At 29.8% G+C, this 26,009-nt stretch overlaps 1 protein-coding gene across 1 annotated transcript in view; it reads left to right on the top strand.

The window, feature by feature from the left end:
• LOC129985220 (cytoplasmic dynein 2 heavy chain 1-like) overlaps positions 1-26,009 on the top strand; it is a 123,500-nt gene that overhangs the window by 15,341 nt on the left and 82,150 nt on the right. Inside the window, exons 3-10 of the mRNA XM_056095199.1 lie at positions 696-962; positions 2,221-2,453; positions 3,895-4,143; positions 10,639-10,712; positions 10,831-10,984; positions 12,455-12,624; positions 14,240-14,432; positions 14,553-14,780. Of these exons, the coding sequence (XP_055951174.1) occupies positions 696-962; positions 2,221-2,453; positions 3,895-4,143; positions 10,639-10,712; positions 10,831-10,984; positions 12,455-12,624; positions 14,240-14,432; positions 14,553-14,780 (1,568 nt within the window). The remainder of the gene's footprint in view (positions 1-695; positions 963-2,220; positions 2,454-3,894; positions 4,144-10,638; positions 10,713-10,830; positions 10,985-12,454; positions 12,625-14,239; positions 14,433-14,552; positions 14,781-26,009) is intronic.

Raw genomic sequence — 26,009 nt, forward strand, 5'->3', positions numbered from 1 at the left:
TTATTGTGAAGGCCAGTTAGTTGAAATAATTTAGTGTAATTGATATAATTATCGAAATAAATTTGAAAGAAGAATTTTTTTTTATTTCATTTTTCCATGTATTGATACATTTTATAAAGGAAGATTTCAAAATGTTTTAGAATCAAATTTGTGCTCAAATTTTTAAAATACAAATACAATTTATTAATTTCATTGATGTAATGTTGGAAAATCTTAGGCCTATGAATTAAATATAATAAAATGAACTAAAAATAAATATAATAAAACGAACTTCACTCATTGAGCTAATTTCTTCTTCTTTTAATTAATATATTCTTTTTGTGTATGTGTGTAACAGATATAATTTTGAAATTGCAATAAATTTATCTTTATTCAGATCCCATAGTTTTATGTGTAGCTAAATTTCTTGGTACATCATTCTTTTTTTATATATACATTACATTTTTTTTTCTACTGAGTTTACTACTAGAAAAATTCTGATCCAGAAAGGAATGCAATATCAACATTAAGGTCTGAAATAAGCTGTAATAAACTTATTTTAGAGTTAAGTTTTCATTTAAAATTTTAGTTTGATTAAAAATATATGTAAAAATTTATTCATTTAAATCAGAATTTTGTATGAATATTAATATTTATTATTAGAGTGATGCAAATTTTTAATATTATGTTATGTAATTTTTTTTTTCTCTTTTTAGTTATATTTACACCTGTAGATGAATATAAATATTGGGAAGAATTGCAAGAAAATTTACCAACTCCTCAACAAAAAGAAAGAGCCAAATTTTTCTGTAAAACTCTTCAACCATTTAAATCAGCTTTTAATGCAATTGAACGTATGCCTTTTGGTGAATATAAAGATTCTTTAGATACTGCATTTAATGTATTGGATGATTTATGGAAACAAGATGAATATTCACCCGGATTTCCTGCCAATAGAATGGAAAACTTAATGGACATAATTGGTAAAATATATCTTTACTGTGTGCTTCACATCCCCTTCCCTTACTTATTATTATTTCTATGCTGTTCTTTGAAATCTTAATGTTAAATTCATATATTGTTTAAACCTAAGACCAATACACAGGGAAATACTTTTTTTTTTTCTTTACGATGGTTTAGCGAAAGTAAGTGACTCCTAGGCTTTGACATTATGTTTTCGACTATTCATGGTATTTTTCTAAAAAATGCTATATGTTAAATGAATGTGTTGACATTTTCTCCACCTGGTACACAGGGCATTTATTACCTTCCCTTACCCACCGATCGCTATGTCACTTTATTTAATATTGTTACGAAACTTCCTCCACTAAGTCCGTAAAGTCAACGGGTTTGCTTGTAGTGGGTGTATGACGTAACGCAATCAACAGGCCTCAACAGCAAAATAACGATGTTTATTAACACGAATAGATAGGTGACAAAATACAGCCGAGACGTGCACAGCAGCACACTTAGTGCAAACAGCAGGTCACTACTAGTAATCGGTAGCTAACAACAATTATAGCGCACAAAGCCTGCCAGACGGAATTAAGCAGGAGGAGGGCATCTGCATAGCTACTTTCTATGATCTCTCCAAACGCCTGCAATTCTCCATTATCTCCTCGCTTTAGCTGTATCCAACTGCCGACTCACTATTACACAACTTGCTGCTGCTCACCCAACTCGATGCTGCTTCTATAATAAACTCTTGGATTCGGTTCGCAACTCGATTCGCCAATCGTTTGAGCTCCACTCAACGCTTGAGCTTCGCTGGACTGATTCAACTAATTCGCTGTTGAGTCGCCATGCGACTCAAATCTCTCGATAACTATCTTTGGCTTGGAACAATTAAGCATATCTCAGCCCCTATTGACTTTATCGTCAAAATTCTTGAATATTCTAGTATTTTAATTGGAATAAACACCTGTATGTAGGGTACATTAATTCTAAGTTAATCTGTCATTCTTGTAATCCCTGATTAATATTTTGATAAGAAATAAAAGTTAGTTTTGAGAACGCGTAATAAATTATTTTAAAAATTAAAAGCTTTTTTTTTTTTTTTTTTTTTTTTTGCAAAACATTAAGTAATTGAAAACATTTAAGTTTTTAAATGCTAAATGTAAAAAAAATTAGATAAATTTTTTTACTTTATGTTTTTGACAATTTTTTCATGTGTGATTGTGCATGTGTGTGTATTATTATTAACTTCATTTCTTAATTATAACACTTGTTCATTTTAAACAGGTAATAATACAGTTAATTATATTCAGTACAAGATGCAAGATAGTAATTTGTGGACTGGAAAATTTTCTTTGATTGAAGATCAATTACTTCAAGGTATAGATTTGTGTGAAAGCTGGATAGACTCCTGTCAAAAACTTACTGGTCTCTTCTGGTCTAATTACTCTCCTCATCCGTGGAAGAAGAATGTTTTCATTCCATCTTATTTAGAAAATTTTTCCAAAAGATTGAATGAGGTTCGTCAAATTGTGTTTTTTTATTTTTTAAAACATTTATAGATGGTTGAAAAGCTGTGATCAGTGAGATAATTTTGAGCTAATTTGAAATTTCTAAATTTCTTTTCTGATTTTTTTTCTTTCTTCTTCTACTACTTCTTTTTCTTTATTCCTTTTTTTTTTTTTTTTTTTTTTTTTTTTGCTTCCTTTAACATATATTTCATAAAATTTTATAAAAACTGCTATTGAATAAATACTTCTCTACAATTATATATCTTTTTCAACTAGATATATATTTTTATATTATTTTCATCCGTTTTTTATAAACGGAATTAAAACTTTTCACATTCTTCGATATAACTCATAACATAAAAATTATTTTTGCATCATTTAAAATTAAAAAATATATCTTTTCAGTAAAATCAATTTCATTTCCACTCAGTTTTTTCTTTGATTTTTAATAATTTTTTTAGGTTAGTAAAATTAGTATTATTACTATTTTTTTGTGTCCAAAAATTAAATCTATTTCAGTATTTAAGCATGCTTTTGATTAGGATGCTTTTATCAATATTAAATTCATGTTGCTTTTTTCAGACATTTCCATTTTGAACTTTTTTTCATATAAAAGCAATTTTAATATGTACATGTCGTAATTTGCAATTAAATGCTATCTTTTAAAACTATTGCAATTTCTATAACTGCTTTATCTAATTTTGTCTCGCATTTCAGCATTTTTACAATTTTAATGCCCTTTGTTGTCACCATGTCATTTTATACCAGGTCATGTCATATATATTTTTGCTTTTTTTTTTAAGTTCATTCCATAAAATTTTCTTTTTCTTTGTAAGCTATTTTCATACTTCAAAGTCATATTTTTATAAATGCATCAGTGGGCACTTAGTTTAAGCCTACATTTCCTAACTATAGCTTTTTGGCATTCTTTTAACTTCATAATGATTATACTCATAAGTCGAATACAAAATTTTTAATATTTTATTAAATATTAAAGAAACTTTTAATCTCAATGCTCTTAAAAGAATGCGATTTGATTCACAGATCAAAAATCTAATCCAAACAAAAGTATAAAGACAACTATCATTTTTTAAATATGTTCGGTTTATATACGCGCTGATAATTCAATGAGTGCTTATTGCCTCTTGCTTCGTAAATGTTATAATTTGCGCATTGTTGAATATATACCTTGTTGGGAGGAAATATGGACTCGCCATGATTAGTTTATAATTTTAATGTATTAAATATTAAGTAAAATTTTGATCTTTTACAAAATAACACTAGAAAAATATTATTGTACAAAAATAATTGTTAAGTCATTTTAAAACTTAAAAAATATATTTTTTTTTTTATTTGTACCAGCGTAAATATCCTATTTATTTATTTTGAATTTTGGAAGTTTTTATAAATATTTTTTTTACTAATTTTAACTCTTTCTTTTTTATAATAGATTCTTCAGCTCAGAAGTGTCCACAGTCAAGTGAATCATTTATTGAATTCTGAAGAAAAAGCTTTACTAGAAATCGATAAAGCTTTGAAACCTCTCTCTATTCTTAATCCACTAAATTACAACCCATATACCGAGGCGTTGTGGACGGCATCTGTTGCTCAGTATGACCAAAATATGCAAGCTGCTAGAAAAAGAGTTGCTGCAAAATTGCGAGAACAATTACGCTCTTCTAAATCTAACCCTCTTCAAGTGAGTTCGTATCATCAATCTGTTCATCAACCTATGATAAGTTTATGCCACCATTATTATGACAAAACTATAAAAGTGTTGTAAGTTTCAGGGATTTTGATTACAGCTGGAACATAGATTTTGGCATGAAATTGATAATATAGTTCTGAATTTTATATTTCAATAATTTATTCAATATTTTTGTAAATCTAATGATTTGCAGACATTTAAACTTTAGCAGAGCTAATTTATAAGAAAATAAGATTTATAAGAAATATAGGTTTGGAAATCTCTGATATATTCTCTTTGCATGTAGTTTAAACAAACCCTATGTAAAAAAAAAACTTTGAGAGCATTAATTAAAACTGATCGTAGAATGCTCACAATCGCTTTCTGTAGAGTATCAACTAGAAAATGAGTAAATATTTACCATCATTTCTCTTTTAGTAATGCTAATACATATGATTTCCTTTTTATCTCCTCTTGTACTTATAGTAGATAAAGTATAGAAATCGCCAAAAAATTCAAACTCGATGTTTTGACGAATCTCTATGCTTTAGACCCAGGGTCGTCATCTGGTTGGGGCGGCGGGTGCTATGCATCGGACCCCGTGACTGAGGGGAGCTCCATCGTGATTAAGAATTAAAATAGTGTCCTGAACAATAATAGCGTTTACACGTACTGAAAGAAGTATGAAGTTTGTTTCCACTTGGCTGGCTGAGCGTCGACTGACGCAATTATTAGGCAATGATCGCAGTGATACCTATAAAAGGGAGAGGGGAGTTGATTTATGAATAAAGAAATCCCCTTGTTATTTTAAGTTCACATGTTAAGACAGAGTTGGGTGAATTCTCGGCGCTAGCGGCGGCCAGAAGTCGAGGCTGAGGCTGGGTTCAAATCGACTTGTAAATCATCAGCTATATACTTTTTTCTGCATCTAATGTAATATTTTTTTATGCGTGCTTCTATATATGTTTGTTTATATTAAGTTGCTCAAACAAAAAGTAAAACGAAGATAAATTAAACGATCAACTCGTAGCAATGCACATTGCATTTCTGCTTCACCGGGCATGACCGGAATGAAAAGAATTAAAGGAGATTAAATGAAGCAGTCGGCGGTTTTGGATATATACGAAGTTCATAGTATATGTTATAGTCTTGTGCAAAATCTTGTTAATATAAGGTATGTAGATTTACAATCACTTACCTCAGCTACTAAATAATAGCTTATGGTATAGCATATAGTAATGTGATAATTCATTCTATAAACTGCTTAATACTGTTAGATATAACAATGTCCACGCCAAGGAAATATCCCTCTGGGTGTCAGAAAAGAAAATTATCAGGAAAGAAAAAAGAAGAAATGCTAAACTTCAAGAAGTCACAAATAGATCTTTTTTCTTGGCTACGAAGTAATTCTGGTAAAGAAATTGCTTCGACTTCAAAAATTGCAATTCATCTTAAATTGAGGAAGAAAGTTCCGCACACAGTCTAGCAATTAAAATGTTGAAACGGTGAAATTGTTGAAGAATCGTGTGTTTATGCAAATGTGGCTGCATCAGAAAGTAATGACAAAAATGAAATAACAAATATGATCAAGAGAGTATTAGTGACCTGGTTTATGGCAAGTATTATAACTGATAAATTTAAAATGTTTCATGTTAAAATCGGACCTGTACTAGGGATTGCAATATCGGACCAAAATTTCAATACCGGTATTCGGTATTTTTTTGGATCTTAATACCGGGATACCGGTTTTAATACCGATATTAGAAATTTTAGAAAAAGAAAGAAAACACAGGTGTTTCTTTGTTTTATTGCCAGTTTTATTAGAGAGTGTAAATATCATAAAAAAATAATTTGTAATTTATAAATTATAACAGTATATAAAGAATCACAAAAAAAGTAAGGGAGCATCTTATTTATTTAAATCACAAAAAAGTGTAAATATCACTACTCAGTCTGTGGTACTATTACTAATTTTTGAAAAGTGATCTTTAAAAACATAATGCATCAATTGTACTGTCATTAAGCCTGAAAAGTAATTTTGTGCAAAAATTACCAGCTGTCCAAAACGCTCTTTCGGCGTCTACGCCTTTCGGTGGTACTGTTAGCAATATGCGATGTACTTTTTCCAAGTATTTACCTCTAAATCCCTCATATTCAATGGATGGTTCGTCGGATGGTTTTGGATATAGCTGATCTCTGTATTGTATTTTGGTTCCTTAACATTTTTTTATTTATCGCTAATTCTAATTTCTGTTCAAGAGACAATTCCTTTTCACTATCGACATTAGTACCATCATAATCTTCGATAACTGAACCGAATTCTGAATGTGGATAGGTTTGTGGGTAAAAAAATTAAGAAAATTTACTATAAACTTAATCAGAATTGAATTGGTTATTTTCTTTTCTTCTTTTTCATTTTCATTTTTAAAATCATTATTATTATGTAATACCATAAGACATTTTCTATTTCGGTATGCCTTTCTTTTGTGCGATTTTTCAATGTAATATATAATTCTTCAGATAGTGATGTGTGCTGTTCTTTTAGTGACTGCAACATGAAATTTATTGTTGCATTAGCTGTTAATAAATTAGAATCTCTCCCACATAATGCCTCAATAGTCAGTTTTATTGGAAGTAGAACTGATACAGTTCTGGATATTAAATCGAATTCACTATCTGAAAAATTAATTTATAGGTGTAAGTCGATTATTGCTATTTGGATTGGATTTCTCAGTTTCAAAAATCGTTCCATCATTAGGAGTTAACTGTTCCAACGTGTTTTAGAATCTAATATTAACATATATTCTGTTTTATTTTCAGTTACTATATATTTTAGTAATATGTCATTTTTTATAGGGGAACGTTTAAATATACCTTAACAATTTTTCGAACTTTATAAATTTTAGGAAGCAATTCTTGATATGTTAATATTTCATCCTCATTAGCAATATCTTTTTCAACAATTACATTGTCATTATCTTCATTGTCAATATCACTCATACTCTTACTCTCTTCAAATTTGGAATCCGAAGTTTCTATATCCACAGTATTTGGATTCTTCTGTTTTTTATTTTTTTTAGTATAATACTTCTATTACTCCTTACTGAATTCCATGTGCATAGCACAATTGCTGATTTGCACCAATCAGCTTTCCAACTTTATTCATAACTGTTGCTCCATCATTCGTTATGGATACAATATTTTCTTTCAGGGATAATCCATGTTTTACTAAGTTATATTTAAGCCATTAATTAGCTAATTTATTTCGCTCGTTAGGGAGACATAAAAACAAAAACATATACTATTTTGCTATGTTGGCAATCCCTGAACATATAATAGAGACAAATTTAAAAATTTCTAATAAATACCGAGAAACCGGTATTTAAACTTGTGAATACCGGTATTACAAAATTGTACAAATGGCTCAAAATACCGGTATTCGGTATCCCAGTATACCGCTATTGCAATCCCTATGTGCAACACAAAGGAGTTTTTGTTAAAATGCTGAAGGTAATGCATTTCCACTGAATGCATTTTCCACTACATACTACTTTTAAAAAATGCCAAATGGTGAAACTAAACTTCGTAGCTGATTAATTTATTCAAAGACGCAAAACTCCGTATTTTGTTTTTGTTGTATACTGTTTTCCAAAAGAAGAGGAAATGACCAAACTTCACTATTTATAGGTGGCTATAATAACTGGAGAAAACTGTCAACTGTAATCCAAGATCATGAGCGCTCTAATTGTCATTTTAATTAGCTTATTGCTTGGAAAGAATGATTAAAATGAGTAAATTTATGTTCGACTATTGATAAAACAAATCAAGTTCATATAAGTAAGGAAACGGCGCGACTCAAATTACTATTTCAAAGAATTGTAGATGTGATTCTATTTTTAGCGTGTAATAAACTTCCACTTCGAGGAAACCACGAAATAATAGGTAAGCCTAATAATAGAATTAGCAGAAGATGAAGTTCTAAAAAACCCGGTAGATGAATTTAGGTGTTATTTTTTTAACACTGTAATTGATACTGCTATTGTACAAAAGTATATCAAATACTATTTCTGATTTCAAATTAATCACTGATATAAAATTTTTAGAAAAACATAAATTAGAGAAATATTCCAAAAACTTTGTAAAGTTTTATAACAAAGATGTAGATGAAAACCTAATCCTGGAAATTTGTTTGCTACAGGATTTGATTTTGAATGAAAGAGATGTAAATAACGCACAAGACATATTGTAATACAGGCTAAATAACAATTATAATGAGTTATTTCTAAATGTATTAACTGCGTTAAACTTTTCTTTACGTTGCCAGTTACTATAGCAAGTTCTGAGCGCTCTTTCAGCAAATTAAAATTAATAAAGAAGTATCTTCGGTCAAGCATGACGGGCCGCAGTGGCCTGGTGGTAAGGTCTCGGTTTCAGAACCGGAGGGTTCCAGGTTCGTGATCCGATTCCACCAAAGAACCGTCGTGTAAGGGGGTCTGTTGCACGTTAAAGCCGTCATGACCAAACGTCCTCCCGCTGGTGTGGTGTGGTGTGGAGAGGGGGGTGCCAGCTCAGGTGTCGTCCTCGTCATCTGACCGCGTTTCAAAATTACGAGGCCCATCCCAAAATAGCCCTAGTGTTGCTTCAAGCGGGACGTTAATAGAACTAAACCAAATTGGTCAAGCATGTGTTCAGAACGCTTAAATGCACTTGCTATATTAAGCATCGAAAAAGAAGTTGCAAAAAATTGTAATTTTTCTGAAGTAATTGATGTATTAGCAAAAAACAAAATCACGCATTAAATAAACATGCATTAATAATATGTGTTCGTGTTTGTATTTTTTTTTTTTTTACTTCAGAAAAAATAGGGCCCTCAAATGGTTTTTTGCACCCGGGCCCCTTCATAGAGAAGGCCGGCTCTGTTTAGACCTCCCTGAGTTCGAAAAACACCCTTTTGGAAAATGTCCAAATGTCTACTTGGGACAAAGATAACTTTAAAAAGCATTGAGCTAGACGGTTGAAATTTAGTGTACGGTTTTTACACCACATTTGCAGCTTTCTATCGAATGTTAAGTAAAATCTGTTTACAGGAATTTCGTCTGTTTAAATATAAAATAACTACTAAACGAAGGGAGTTAAATAAATAAGATTCGATACACAGATTTAACATCTATAATTTAGACACATGTCAAATTTTGAGCCAAATTCAATAACTGGTTGATTGCCTCTCGGTCTGTACTTTCACAAATATGTAAACGTGACAACTGAAAGACGCAATGACTTAAATATATAAAATATGGTGAGTGAATTTGTGACTTTAATTGTAGCTCTGTGTTAAATTTTGGTTTCAATCAGTTGGAGAAAAACGTGTCTGAAATAAAAATTCGATTTTCGGATATTATTAAAGACATGCCAGGGATTTATCGCCAAAATATCGCCAAGGATAACACAATAGATTCAGTAAAAATGCTAAATGTATGCCAAAAGTTAATATTTTGTAATTATTGTACGCCAATGCCATGCAAGGCGTTCTCTGTCACGGCAAGTTTATTCGAGAGTATGCGAGAAAGTTTAGGATAGACTACTCCCGCTAGTTTCGTTGCCAATGAGGAAATCGCATATATTCTTGGTATTTTGGCAGATTATGTTGTGAATAATGTGTAAAAATAAGTCTTTATATAAAAAAAAATTCATTATTGGAGAAGTGAATAGCATTTCTTACCCCAAGGGTTTAAATGCTAAATTTAAGAATTCCTTTATGGTTTCAGATAGCACGGCAATTTAGGAACTAGTAGCTGCTTGTATCATTAAACTGTATCCAACTAATCACAAAATAGGTGCCATTGTTTCCCCTACAATCCGTAATTTATTGATATTCCTCTAAAGGTTATTTTTATTATTAAAATGAAAGCTTAAAATTACTATCCAAATTATCAGTGTTTACAAAAAAGTGAGTACTTGTTTATTTTTTCGGCCCCGGGTTTACTTAGCAATGTTCAGATTGCGCCAAAATCGCTAAGCTCCATTATACATAAAATACCAATATTTCATCAAATTTACTTAGCAGTTTTCTGATAATGCAAATATCACAAAATGCCAAGATAGTTGGTGATGGCTTTCATTTTTTTACCAAATTAATGCAGGGCCGTAAAAATAAACAAGTACTAAAAAATGAATAATTTATTCTTTATTGAATAGAATAATTAAAAATAAACGAGTAAAATTTAAGTTCAAATGAATATTTACGAATATTTACAATTTTTTGTAATTAGTAATAAGTATGAGTTTTAAAAAATCACTTAGTCTTACAACATATACTTGGAAGCAGATATCAATCAGCTTTAATAGAATAAAGTAGTTTGAATGGATCTTCCTAGTGTTTTTTTTTTAGTTATCCAAAACCAAAATTTTGTTTTTCAACTTGTGGATTTTTAGTTATTCAAGCAAGCAACTTATATTCATACTTTAGTTGTAAAAATGTTTTATAATTTATTAAGTTTACTTTTTCAGTTAACTCAAGAATTCAAGAGATATGAATCTCTCATAAAACAACCTGGAATTCGTGAAGAATTAACTGCTGAAAGGTAAATTTATGATTATTAAAAATAGAACGTTTAAATTTTTTGTTAGATTTTAGGCATTTTAATAAATATTTAATAAATGTAATTGTATATCAAGTGCCTTTTTTTATTTATTTTGCAGAGAACTATTACTTGGTCAACTTGTAGAATATATGAAAACAGCTCAAAAGGATTTTTTGGCTTGTTCAGAAGGCGATAAAACAGTTATACCATTTACACATTGTGCGCCAGAGTTAATAAATGATATTATTTGGATAAGACAACTGGAAAGCAAGGTTTAATTGAAAACAGTTCTAATGTTTTTATTTGCATATTTTTTAGATATAAAATAAACTGTTTTTAGCATTTTTACACTCTCACTTTTTTTGTTGATTATTTGTTTCATAAATACAAATTGGGATATAAAAAATTGTCATTCAGTGGCAAAGGTTTTGGACTTTCTTTTACTGTCTCAAATGGTTCTAAATATTTTAATATACTGTTATTATATTTTTGCATTGTACACGGCTGAACAAAACTTTGGCATCCTCCTAATTCTAAAAAACTACAAAATCATGCACGGATGTATTCATGTATTCCCCACCCTGACTTGAAGGGATTGTAAGAAACAAATATGAGTATCAAAAACTGTCTAATATCTCAAAATTAAAATATTATACAGAAAATACAACAACTTGTAACTAAAATTTTGGTTAACACTTAGTAATAACACATGCGTAACAAATAAAAGATGTCAAAAAGGTGAGAGTTTTTATATTTCTACCCCTTTAATATCAATGGCAATTTAGCAAACGTCCAGGAGTTGATTTGTATGGATTCATTATGGCTTCCTTATTGAAATTCTTTGCAGATCTCTCCAGAGTGCAAATCAATTCTTTCTGGCCATCGTATTGCTTATCGTTATAGAGAATCTTGTCCATTAGCTGCCACACATTCTCGTTGATGTTCAGATTTCGGCTGCTTGTGGGCCAATTTAAGACAGCAATTTTTTTGAACTCAGATACTCCAACACTTGCAGCTTAGTCTCGCTGCCAAATCCGTTCATGATTTGTAGATTTTAGAATCAGGTGGTCGCCAAAGTTTTGTCCAGCAGTTTACTACTATCTGAACAAAGAAAAATATCTCTGTGCTATAAGAATGCTGCTTTAGAAGTTTTTTTATTTTATTTCATTTGCGTTTTTTAATTGTTTAATTTAAGCTCAAATTATTATTTGCTATTGATAATTCAGAATATAATTACGTTCTTTTTCATAAGGCAAATTCTGCAATATCACAATTAAATTTTATTTTAATTGTATGTAGAGTCATTATCGCAAATAAACGTTTATACTTTCAGAACTTCATTTTTGATATTTTAATATTCTTTAAAATTTTTGGATTAATAATATGGAAAGCAGTTTAACAGCTTTACCTTTTAAATGCGAATATATATATATACATCCACAAAATCAAATGTCAAAATATGAAAAACGATGAATACGATTGTTTTTTAAAAAGATGAAAAGGCAAATACTAAAGACTTTTGTTTATAAGATAAATATATATCTATATTCCTAATTATAATGAAAATAATATTTGGAAATGCAAAGAGTTCATTACTTTAATTTTACTTTAATTACTTTCACTTAATTAGGTTTTTACGATTTTCTCTAATAAGCAAGATACTTAATTTTGCTTAATCATATTCTTATAAATAAAAATTTTTAAATTGCGAAGGTTGTAATCAAAATATGATATATTTTTAGATCAAAGAAATTGCGAAAGTAAGTAAATCTCTTCTCGATGACATTGATGGCTATCAGAAGTTGGCTGAAGATATTCAGAGCCTCCTTCTAGATTTTCAGTCTTACAACAAAGAAAAGATTGACAACTGGACACAAGAAATGTTAGATAGTCTTCGAACTAGAAGTTTAGGGTAATAGTTTTGTTTTCTTTTTTTATATTTAGAAAACCCATTTTATATATTGTTGATTTCATTTTTTTCATGAATATGATGACTTTCGTGGTAATTCAAATTGCATGGTTGAAAGAAAGAAAAAAACTTTTTATATTACATAGCATGAAACCTTTTAAATTTTTGATTTGATTTTAATTTTAAACGATAGAAAATTCTTTAATTGTTTGATATTGCTACGGTGCGGTTAGAATCGTGAACTTTAATTAAAAGTGCATAAGCAGAAATTTATTTATAGTAGTTATTTATAAATATTTGCAGTTAATAAAGCAAAAATTAATATAATCTTCAGTTCACTACGATTCAAAGAAGAGCACTAATACCCTCTCAGAGGACGAAACAAAAAACAGCGGGAATGGCCTTCTCAAAACTTTCTTGTACACTCTCTCATAAAGGTATCATCCCTAAGAACGCCTTACATGGCAGTGGCGTACAATACTTACGAAATATTAACTTTTTTCGTGAATTTAACCTTTTGACTGAATCCTTCGTGTTATTCTTGGCGAGTTTTCGGGCGATTAATACGTGGCATACGGTTAATAGTATCAAAAAAACAGAAATTTATGTTTTAGACGCGTTTTTCTTAAACGAATGAATTAAAAATTTGGCACAAAAACTGTATTTGTAGCCACAAAATCCAATGCAAAATTTTACATATTTATTTCATTGCATTTTTGAGTTATCGCGTTTACATGCTTCTGAAAGTACAGGCCGAGAGAGGTTAATTCCATGTTAGATTTGGCTCAAAATTTGATAAGTGTCTAGACTATAGATGTTAAATCTGTGTACAGAATTTGATCTATATAGCTGTATTTGTTTTGTAGTTATCGTGCTTACTTACATTCGAACAGCCGGTCTTCCTCTTATCAGATTTGACTCAAAATTTCATAGAAATCTGCAATTTAGCGTCAAAACCTATACCGAATTTCAGCTGTCTACCTCAAATCGTTTTTTAGTTATCTTTGTCACAGATAGACAGTTAGTCTGTAAAAATGTGTTTTTCGAACTCAAGGAATTCTAAATCGTGAAAATTCGTCAAAATCTCGAGTTCAAATATTTTGACGATTACTATATTTTATGTACGTTACGTATAAGAGAAAGTAAAAACTCAAAAGGTACAAACAAAAAGGTGACAAACTGGTTCAGATTCTCAGTCAAGTTCAGCAGGTTCATCGCGATCAGAAATATCGATAATCACATATCCCGTTTACTCGATGGAAAGCATAATAATAACTCTTTTCTCATCGTTTACAATGAAGTTGTCATATTCTTTCGGAAGACACCAGAATTTTCGAAAAAAAGATTTGTATTTTCGCGAAGCCCAGTTGCCAAAACATTATTAAATTTAGTGCCAAAAATCTGACCAAGAAACCGAAATACTTTCACTTTAAGAAATTCGTAACAATATTTATGACTCATACGTTCATTTTTTTTTTTTTGCCTCATTTTTTTATTAAAATTTTTTTAATAAATTTATAACAATTTACTGATTAATCATTCTATAAAGAATTAATATTTTTTTAAATGATTGAGAAAAAAATGTGTATTGCAATTCTATAAATATTGTTTACTTTAGATTAGACACCGGAAGGCCTGTTATTTCATTGAACAAAAAAGGCCAACCTGAAGTTAGTTATAGCCCTCGTCTAGTCACACTTATGAGAGAAGTTCGACAACTCAGAGTTCTGGGTTATAACATTCCAAACAAGATTTTGGACATGGAAGAAAAAGCAAAAAGGCACTATGCTCAAGCAAAAACGTTGCAACAAGTAATTTTTTTTCTTTTATTTTTATGTAATTGATCACTATAAACTCAAACATTGTTTACATTTTATTATATCAACATTTTATGCAGGGAAAACCTAAAACATAATAATTTTATTTTACAGATCGTTAATTTTTACAAAACTATTGCTGATCATATGATTCTCAGCCAACAACCATTGATGCTTGAGGCTGCCAGAGCTTTCACCAGAGTAGTTGATGAAAAGAATGCCGTATCTTGGGATGATGAAGCAGGCTTGGATGCTTATATTCGTAGACTGCAACAATCTGTAGAAAGACTTTCAAAAGAAAATAGAATGTTGAGGAAGCAGCATTTTGTTGTTGGAGAAATGGTAAATTAAAAAATAAAATTTTTTAATCTTATTTGTGTTTATATTTTAAGCAATATTTTTAGAAAGAAAAAACTGCATGAAATCTTTTCTTTCTGCTATATTTAAATCTAGCCCTATGGCTTCCATGTCTAGTTCCATTTAAATCTAGTGTAGTAATCTGCTGTGTCTCTATCTTTAATTAAACATGCTTTAAAGCAAGTAATTATAAAATAATAATCTAGTTGTATCTCTTTTTGATAATAATTGGTTAAAGTTTATTTTTGAAAAGGATCGCTTAAGTGTGATTTCAGAAAATTTCACACTTAAGAACCATTTTCGCTTGCCCACTTCTGGGCCTTTCTAATTCTGCTTATATCAAAGCTTATATTATAAGCTTCAAATTCTGTCTTATATCAAATTAATTGTTTGGTTAAGCGATAAAGCTTGCACTGTGCAATGGTGTCCATGCAAGGATCAGTTTTAGCTGCAAAGCAGTATAACTTTCTAGAAATGGATATTAGCCTTTGAAGTGGATGATAATCAGTCCCTATTTAGATTTGATAAGATTCTAAGCATTTTGAGATATGGAGATAATTGTATGGAGATGTGGATATGACTCACTATTACTGTAGACAATCTATTTATTATCTCTTGTTTCCTAAAATAAATCATTTTCGTTGTGTTTCAGCAGTAAATCGCATGTTTCAGCAATAAAGTGCATTTTCTTTTAATTTTTGAGACATTCTAACATTAAACACCCAAGTTAACATGAAAGGATCATAAACTGTCGACTTCGACATTTCGAATAAATTCACTTTTTCGTATTCTATGTTTATTATTACACCAACCATATAAAATTAAGCCAGTGCTGACGGTAGTTAGACCTAAATGTTGGTTGAATCGATCTTTCAGAAATTTCTAATTTCAAAGGCATATTCAGCATCCTTTTATTGAGCGAGCTGCACAGGCTATCAATAGAAACTTTTCCGAACCTTTTATTTATATATACTAAGTATAACTCTGGCTCGAAAAACAGGCCTTTATTAACCGGATTATATAACAAATTAAATATTTCTCGCCGGCCCTAGGGGAAAGCCCGATTGAGATTAATACTTAGAGATGGGTCATATTACAAGAATCACACACTAAATGATAACAAACGAATTTAATGAACTTGACAAACAACTTGGCCGTTTTACATCGACGAACACTTTTACATGACTGAATTCAGAGTTCTACTGGCGGGAATGAGATGGCTTCGTATTGGCTATTGAGTGATGACGCAAGCGGCGCCATCAGGATGATGCTCCGGACATCACAATCGGCCGTCTGGATGAGCTTGACGTCCTCGTCAACCTGAGAAAGAATCTGAAAAATTCAAAAAAGAAAGTTTAGATTTTTTACAAAACTTACTTGGATAATATCATCCAAGTAAACAATTAAAGTATCTTTATGTTTCAATTCTTGAAAAATTACTTGAATGTAACGTTGGAACATATCAGGTACATTCGTAAGTCTGAAACAACATTTTTTAAACTGAAATAATTCTTCATGGCTAATAAAAACCTTGAAGGACGTGTACTTGCAGCTGCCTGGGGCCAAATTAATATGAAAGTTAGCATTTTTGAGATCTAATGTGGAGAAAATTTTGCCTCAGTGTAGCATCAAAAATATCTTTATGTTTGGTAGAGGAAATCTATCTTTGATTGTTTTTTTGTTCAAAGAACGGAAATCAATACACAGTCTGGGTTCGCGATTTTTACGTTTCACTAAGACAATTGGAGACGCATAATCAGAATAGCTTTTTTCAATGATACCTCTGGCAAGCTATTCCTATATTTGTTTTGTAACTTGTTGTTTTTCTATGGGAGCAAGTCTACGAACCGGTGAGGTCAGAAGGGATGTTTCTTATTTGGGGAGTAATTTGAAATTAAATTAATTACATGATCTTTCATATTTTTATCAGATAAATACTTTATATCAAGAACATTTTTAGAGTAAGCATTTAAAATAATTGTGCATACTTCCCTCACTAACCATTCAGAATTTACATCAGAAAAACTCTTTTCAAAAGAAGTATCACTTATTAAATTAACATCAACAAATTTATCTTTATTCAAAGATCATCACTCTGTAAATAAAATTCATAGTCAGCATTCCTTTTCGAACAAGTAGTAATACTTTTATTTTCATTTAGAAGAGAAGTTTAATTATTATCATTTTTTATACAACAAGTAGAATGAGAAGAAATATGTTTTGTTTCTTTTTTATTCTCACGGATTAATTTATTCGATTCGTTTCTGGTAGCAACAGAAGGAATTATGGCAACGTTGGTATACCTTATTCTTGGTTTTTCACTTGATGACTCTGAATTTTATTATATTATTTTCTCGCTCGGATTTATTTTCAGAAACGCATTTAGTTGTAGGAATTTTATTGGAAAAAGTATTTTTAAGATCTAAGTAGCTATTATATGGTATAATAGGTACATTCAAAAGAAATATTTGTATCTGCAACTGCTAAAACTCTTTTCACTTCTGATTTTTTATCAACATGACTTATATTTATTTTTACTAACGGAAGATTAACAATTGAACTGTTCGCTAATTTAATTTTTGTGCTACGGCCTACATAATTTAATTTCTTTACATAATTAGGATTAATTATCATTAACACGTTTCCGCTGTCAACCAAAGCTTTCATAGGAAAGTCGTTTACAATATCTACGTATTCCAACTCAGCGATTACTAACTCGTGGAATTTCATTTGATTTAAACATGGAGTTTACAGGATTTGAGCTATGGGATCTTCCCTGATTGTTATGTTGTTTAGCATCAACATTTTGGGGACATAATTTTATTAAATGCGATGTAGAATTACATTTAAAACAAGCTTTTCTATGAATATTTCCATCGTTTATATGATTGTTATTTTGGTGGGAATTATTGACGCGCGACCCTGAACTGTAGTTTTCCAGTAGTAGCGATCTTGAACCAGAGGCGGCGGCAGAGATTTGCCGACGGGGAGGCAAGACAAATCCGACAGGGGGGGGCAAGCACAATATATCTAATTTGGCTTCAAAATAACTCATAATAATTAATTTTACATTTAATTAAAGAAAATAAATTATTATTTAGCTTTTTTTAATTCAGATACTGATCCTTTCTTTCATAGTTAAAAATTTGCCAAGATATTTGTAAAAAAAATGTTGCTCTCAGTTTCCTTTACTGACTGTCAAAATATCGCTAATATTTGAGCCTATTTTTTTATGACTCTTGAGATTTAATTGCATTGAAATCTAATTTTAGAAAAAAATATGATTATATTCTTTCTATGATTATTATTTTAATCTAGGTTGTGGTATATAGATAGGAACATAAATTGCGCCAGAATGGTGTGTCATTCTAAATGAACAAATGCATGTTTTTATCGTGAAATCTATATAAAATAAATGTTGGGAAAAAAAGTTTCATACAAGAATTTTTTTTAGAAATCTAGAATAATAAATAAAAAAATGTTCGATGTTTTCTCCAAAAAATAGATTTTTCAGCGTAGTTCCCTACCTAAAATATTTGTTAAGTAAGGATTGCAACAACGAGCAAAGGTGTTCCGAATTCGAGGAAAATAAGTGCGCGTGCTCAACAAAAATTAACTATTGATCGGACACGAACAATATAGAATGCTGAAAAGATACAATGTTGTTTCTTAAGAAGGCTGGAGAAAATATTTTCTAAATTTATACATAAACTTACTATTTTATGTAAGATATGAAAAATATTCTTATGAAAAATGGATTGCTTAAACGTTAGATCCCCCATGTATTTATTTTTCAATATATATTTAGGCTTAAAAACCAATGAATTTTATTAAAAAAGCAATTAGATCTTGAATATGAATTCCCCTATCTTCATTTTTAGGCACGCGTTCTATGGGTAAGTACATTTTTAATTCGAAGTTATTGCAAACTAACAATCCACCCAAAAACGTGAGTTTTATCTCCTCAGTTGCATGCATTGGGGTTTCTTAACCCCTTCATATACAATAGCGAAGCTGGCTCGCTTGTGGAATTATTGAATTTCAAATTTGAAATCTGAAATTAAGTGAAAGCATTAAGTAATTTAAAATGCAAAAATCCCTAGAAAATGCATCATTACCTCAAATTCCCTTATATTATTCTAGGGATTAAAATAACAGTAATTGTCCGAAATAAGATCTGCCATCTTAGTAGGAAGTTAAGTAAGTTCGTATGTCAAGGGGTTAATGTGTTATTTATGAATATTCTAAAAATAACTATTTTAATATTCTTTTTATCAAGACATCTTTATTCAAAGTCTATTAAAAATTTAAAAGCATCTGAAATTATATAGTTTTTGCCGCGAATAGTAATTGAAAGAAAAAAATAATATATAAACGATACGTTCCCGATTACATAGTCTTAATATTGAATGGGGAGAATGAAAATAGGTTGTAATTTATTTATTTAACAAATTGCATACTTGGGTAAACTCTTTTAGTGTAGCTAAAACGCTATCAAACCACAAATATTTATTTATTTTTGTTGTCAACTGCAGTCAGCAATATTTATTTAGTGTAATAATTGTAGCCTGATAAATTAGATTGCAAAAGAAAACAGATATTTTACTGTTAAATAAATTTAATTTGCAATTTACTTACTTCAGTGATTTAAAATGAATTCATATAATGTGGCTACAGCAAAATAACTCTTTTTAGCATGCATATTCACAAGAGTTTCAAAAGAAAAGAGTGTTTTATTAAATTTAGTTTAACCATTAACTAGATTTTAGTCAGACTATTCTCATAGTGAAATGAATAAAATAAATTTATCAGTTCGTTACTGAGGAAGTAATAATTATATAAATAAGATGACGATAAGTTTTAGAACTTGAATTTGAATGATGAAATATGGAAAAAAAACTTTATCGCCTTATTCATGAATAATATAAAAGCATTAATTTCTCTAATAATTCCTCTGGAGGTAATCGAAGTGATGAAAACAATTTTTTTCCATTATCTATGATAAAAGCTTATCCGAAGGACAAAAATTAGTCAGGAAAAATGTGACGTCTTATTCATTGGACAGCTTATTGATTATTCTACTAAATTTAGCATAAATAAAATGTTGAATGAACATTATGACATTTAAATAAAATGACTGAGAATTTGGACTCGTCGACAACCATTCACACTGAATTCTTAGTCGACCGATCAAAATTTTTTGACAAAATGGGACATATCTTATGTCTTATTCACATGTCGTCTTGTCGGTTATATTGCCAAAAGTAATCCAAATTAAAAACTTGATGAACGACATTTGAATCAAATGTCTGAAAATCTGTGAATAGAGTCATCGACGTTCATCACATTCAGTTCATAGTCGGTCGCCTAAAAGTTGCCGGCAGAAAGCGATATATTATTCACTTGTCTGATATATTACCAAATCAAGTGTAAATTATAAGCTAAATGAACGACATTTCAATCAAATGTCTGAAAATCTGCAGATTTAATATCTTCGGCATTCACCGCATTGAGTTCATAGTCGGCCGACCAAAAATTGCCAGCAAAATGAGAATATCACCTTGTCGGTATCTTATTCACTTGTTACCTTGGCGGTTATATTACCAAAAGTATTACAAATTATAAGCTTAATGAACGACATTTGAATCAGATGTCTGAAAATCTACGGACTTAACATCTTCGACATCCATTTCATTCAGTTCTTAGTTCGGTCTATCAAAAATTATCCGCAAAATATGGTATATTATTGGCCTACCACCCTATTGATTATTTTGCCGAATATAGTCAAATTAGTTTAACCGTTACTGGGGATACTTCAACTGTGGTGGATTTTAAATAATCATATTCGATAATGCGCTACTCTCTACAACGATCCTAAAATAGGAACACTTTTGCCGACGAAACTCTGAATCTCTCGCCGACGGGGGGCCAAGAGGCTGCCGACAGGGGGGCAATTGCCCCCCTGCTACCGCCGCCTCTGCCTTGAACTGCTTTCTTCCCAAAATAAACTTGTTTCTTGCGCGGAAGTAAATGCCTATTTCTTTTGCTTAACGTTAGCGATTTTAACCAGTCTGAGCCTTGTTTGATCAAAATGTGCCCGGATGTGTCCTTGTCAAGAGTGCTGGTTAATTTATCGGTTACAATTAGTTCACAAAGAGTCGCAAAATCTTTTATTTTTCTTAGTTCTAAACAGTATTCCAAATTTGCTTTTAATCTTGAGACAAATTGTACATGATTTTCTCCTTCAAATCTTTTGGCGGCTTGAAGGTTATCCCAACATTCCTTAGCAGATGGTTGGAATTCTCTTAACACTATTTTTTTTTTTATTTCGTCATCAGTGGCGGATTTTGACAACATGAGGCCAAAGGCGTTAAATTATTTTGAGGCCCCTTCTATGTAAATTCTATTTATAACAAGAAAATAATATAAATTAAACTTATTTTAGCTTTTAATCTTAGCTTTGCTCTTACTTTTTAGCAATTCCCACATTAAATATTTAGCAATTCCTACATTACTACTATTGTTGTCGTGTCTATGCATACAGTGCTAGTGCAAAAGATTTGAGTCCTCCAAAAGCCATTACTACTATTATATCAAATAGATGAAAAAAGTTGCACGTTTTTTATATAAAAAAATTGCTAACATGAAAGGATAAAATGACAGTTCTATACAGTAACTATAAGGAAAAAATATTCTTATTTACATTTCTTCAAAACTTTGAATTGGTATAAACAATGTCAACATCCTTTGACCGAAGGATTAAGTGGTATTTTCTGTTAACAGTGCAGATAATAAAAAAAAGAATATATATAAGATTATCTCTTAAGATTTTTTTAAAATAATAATTAGAGAAATTTTTAAATAGTTCTTAAAAATATTATCTAGTTGAAACTTTACAAAATCGATCATTAAAAATATTTCCACCTTTTCTTCTAAAATGCCTTGTTCTTAAAAAGTTATGATATAAATTCTAAAAAACAAGGCATTGTGCTCCAAAATAATTTAACGAAACAAAAATATATCACAAAATTCACTGATATCCTAAATTTAGTTTATTCATATATTTTCTGATATAGAAATTAAAAGTAGGTTTATATTTTTGGACGGTGATGATAACAATTATAATGCTAAATAATAACAAGAAATTATACTTTTCTAGGAAGGATATATATTACTACTATATATTAAGTAGTATTAAAATGATAAATGGTAATAAAAGAAACAGACGCCAAAAATAAAAAAAATAAAAAAAACAGAAACAAGTATTGAAAGCCATAAAAAATTTAAAATGTCACTTTTCTTGCTTTTAGTTTGGAGAATTTGTTGATAAGTTTTTCATTATCTAATTCCTGTACTTCCTCATTTTCAATGAATAATAGTGAAAGCTCAATTAAATGCGGTTGACTGATTGTATTTCGTAAATAGTTCTTGACGCATTTTAAAACCGAAAATGATATCTCCGTTTGCATTACAAATTGGCATGGTGAGAAAAATTCTTAAAATTATTTCCACGTTAGGAAATATTGTTTGTTAGGCATCCACGGTCAATTTATAAATATCAGTTGGGTTTGAAATGTTTTCGTTTTTTGCATATTTAATAAAATCCTGTACTTCATCTTTGAAATAATGTATTTCAATATCATCACCATATTTTGTCATTAAGTTCGTTATGCAAATGTCAAAAACTTTTTCTTCTAAGTTGCCGTCAAAAAAGATTTGAAAATCATTTAAAATATGTTATATATAGAACTCCTTTGAGATATTTCAGAAATAAGAATATCACATATTACATTATGAATATTACTATGATTATTTTCATCAAAGTGGTACTTTCTCTTCCTTTTTCTACTTTCTTTATATTTCCTGTTATCAGTAATCTGATTGGCTTCAGTTTCAATATTTTGGAAGTTTTTCCTAATTTCCAGTATGAAATCTGATAAGGATTTAAGGAGAGATGAGCACCATACAGCTATCAATTCAAGAAGATTAAAAATAAAATAGAATGTTTAAAATAAACTACCGCTATAATTACAAGAGGAAAACTAATAAAAAGCATTAATATGTTATTTTGGTGATAGTTTTAACACCGAAAATTTCGTAAGTTATAGTTATAAATTTATCAAAAGGCAAACATAATTTTAAAACTTAAAATTTAAAATAAGCTAATAAAGCTTTCATTAATAAAGTTTTAAATGATATAATTACAAAACACAACATTTCATGCCAATGTAAGTTCATTATTTCCATATTAACAATTTGTTCTGCTCTGGTTATTAAACTTATAATTAAAATAATCGTTTTAAAAGATTCATGGAATTTAACTTATTAAAAAGACAAAGTGTTAATATGTATCAAATGTACGATTAATGTATAATTATTTCAACGATTTATACCAAAATTGCAGTAATTGTTTAAATGATCGTGCGGGAAAGAATAAAATCTTGTTATTTCCGACAGTTAAAATTGTTATATTAGACAAGAAATTGTCACGATATATATATATATATATTTATAACTGCTTCGATATTCAATTTAAATTGAAGTGATATTCATAATTAAAATGTACATGATATGATATACACATGATTCAATACATTAAATGCACTTTTCTACTTTATCATGAACATTTATTCTTAGAAATAGTTTAAAAAAATCATATTTTTATAAGAAAACAATTAAATGTAACAAATCTGTGAAAAATAATAAGTCTTCTTACCTCTTTCAAAACAGTTTCAGTTTCAACTACTTTTCAACGATTCGCATTCCCTTTGATCTTATCGTTTAAATTTTTGTTCTTAATCTCTGTTCCTAAATTTTTGTTTTTATCCTTTAAATTTTTGTTCTTAATCTTTATTCCTATATCTTTGTTCTTATCCCTGCCTTGAATAGTTGGCAACGGTTAGAGATATTTGTCCAATGGAAGTTGAAGGGACAGAGTGATATAAAGACACCTCATTTCCCTCGATCATAAATTTATAAGGGTCAATTTACTTTAACTCCCTTTTTCACAGATGTGGAGGCATCATCAAATTACAAGACCCTTCCAGCTCGTAAACGTGCCCCTCTGTAATAAGAAGAAATGCTCACGTTGCCTCAGCTCGTGACTCAGCTTCGCTTATTGTCAATGCTTCTGAACATTATTAAAAAGATTTTATTTGCCGAGTGCTCAGGTTTCTCTTAGGAGGACGAACACACAAGAGAGTCAGAACTATATATTTTTTCTAGCATTATATAGCATTAATTAAAAATTTAAAAAGAACTAACGAATTTTTAAGAAAGGCACAGCAGAGAAAAGGTTAAATCAGAGACTTTAATTATCAACTCTTTGACTTTAATAAATGTTAGCATTCCCATAAATGAATTCACTTTAATAAAAACTCCACCATTTAGTTAACAGTATTCTTCTTCTATTGATTAATAAATACCATTCGCGTGATTTTTGTGCTAAACTAATAAAATTTTTCAAGCTTTTTTTGTAACATATATTTCAATGGAAAGCTATTGCATGAAGTGTATTTTTTTATTGATTTTTTTTCCTATTTTGGAAATAAAGCCTAAGAATAATGCTTTTTTTTTCTTTTTTTTTTTTTTTTTTGCTAAGCATGTTTTTAGAAATTTTTAATTGCTTTTTTTTTTTCTATGTTGGCAATAAATCTTAAAAATAATGTCTCAAGAGGTTTTTGTTGTTGTTGTTAAGTATGTTTTAAAAAACTTTAACTGGGAGAATTCAAATGGTTATACATTCCTTATTTATTAAGGAAATTTTTTAAATAAAAATCCATAAATGTTTCCTTTTATTTAAAAATATTAAATTAATAAGAAAATGGCAAGCAAGCCACAAAATTAAATTATCATTTCATTTTTTTTTTGTTATCAAATACTTTCAATTTTTTTAAAAAAATTAACGCATATAGAAAACTATGGAATGAATTATCTTTTAATCATTAAAAAATGTCACTGAATAAATATTTATGATAGCTGGGAAAAACTATATTTTTAATTCTGAAAAAGCGGCATTTGTTTGTCTTGATACTTGAAAAAATGTGTGTAGAAGCTGGCATCTTCAAAAATTCAGCAAAAACAAAATCTCGAGAAAATAAAATACTTTAATGGAAATGTAGACGGCAGGAAACGAAAATACAGAGAAGTTTCTACAAAACAAAGTCATTCCCTCGGCCTAAGGTCAATGTTACACCCTTTTGTCGATGCAGAGAATGGCATTGACATTTCTTGTAAAAGGGGTCTTTTTTTCTCTTTTTTTCTTTATCTTATGCTAGCTGAGAAATGTTGACTTGTGAGTAGGTTAGCCAACGAAAGGAAAAATGGATTTCCCGGTTTTGCAAACAAATTTGAAATAAATCATGAGAGAAATATTCTGAAATTTGACAGAAGATCCATTTTAATTATAATGCATTGAGTACACTATTCTTGCAAATCAAATAAATAAAACACTGTTGCTCGTTAGTTCCCAAAAAAAAAAAGGAAAGAAAGCGTTTAGATCGTCCCTCGTCTCGGTATGCCATATCTCCCTCGGTTAATAAGAATATTCACATCATATGATTTTGCTCATCTAATTGCAATTTATTTAGAACAAATGGTTTTAATATTTCGGAATTTTTTTTCCAAGGTTTTATAATTTTTTATATCTTAGATATTTCTTGAATATCACTACTTTTGAAATGATTTATTTTTAGTTTTTACATTCATAGTTATTTCCCCTGTGTTTAGTTCACTCTTTTCCTTTAGTTTCTTTCTTTTTTTCTATGTAAAGGGGAGGGGGAATTCTAAGCAAATCTGCAATGAAAAAACATGCTGCCGATTTAGTACTACGAAATAGGCTTTGAGGCCCCCTAGGTCTCAAGTCACGCGGCGACTGCCTCCAACACCTGTGCGGAAATCCGCCACTGTTCGTCATAATCTTTTATTTCGCTTTCGTTCGCGTATAACAAAACATGTTGTTATTTCACGCTTAACAAATTTAGAAGGACTTCGGCCTTGTATTCAGTTTGAACCTGTTTTGTTTCGAAAACATGGACCAAAATATTGAAAAACAAATTGAAATTTTCTGATTTAGTTGGTATTGGCATTGTCAATGTGCGGATGCTTTTAATTATTTGCTCGATGGACTCCGTATAATTTTCTGGAGGAGGTCCTTTAGGACTGCTTACTCCGGTTGCTTGAACGTTTCTCATATTTTCTTCATGAGCTAAAGTT

The sequence above is a fragment of the Argiope bruennichi genome, chromosome 1, assembly GCF_947563725.1.
Source record: "Argiope bruennichi chromosome 1, qqArgBrue1.1, whole genome shotgun sequence".
NCBI classification, from domain to species: Eukaryota; Metazoa; Arthropoda; class Arachnida; order Araneae; family Araneidae; genus Argiope; species Argiope bruennichi.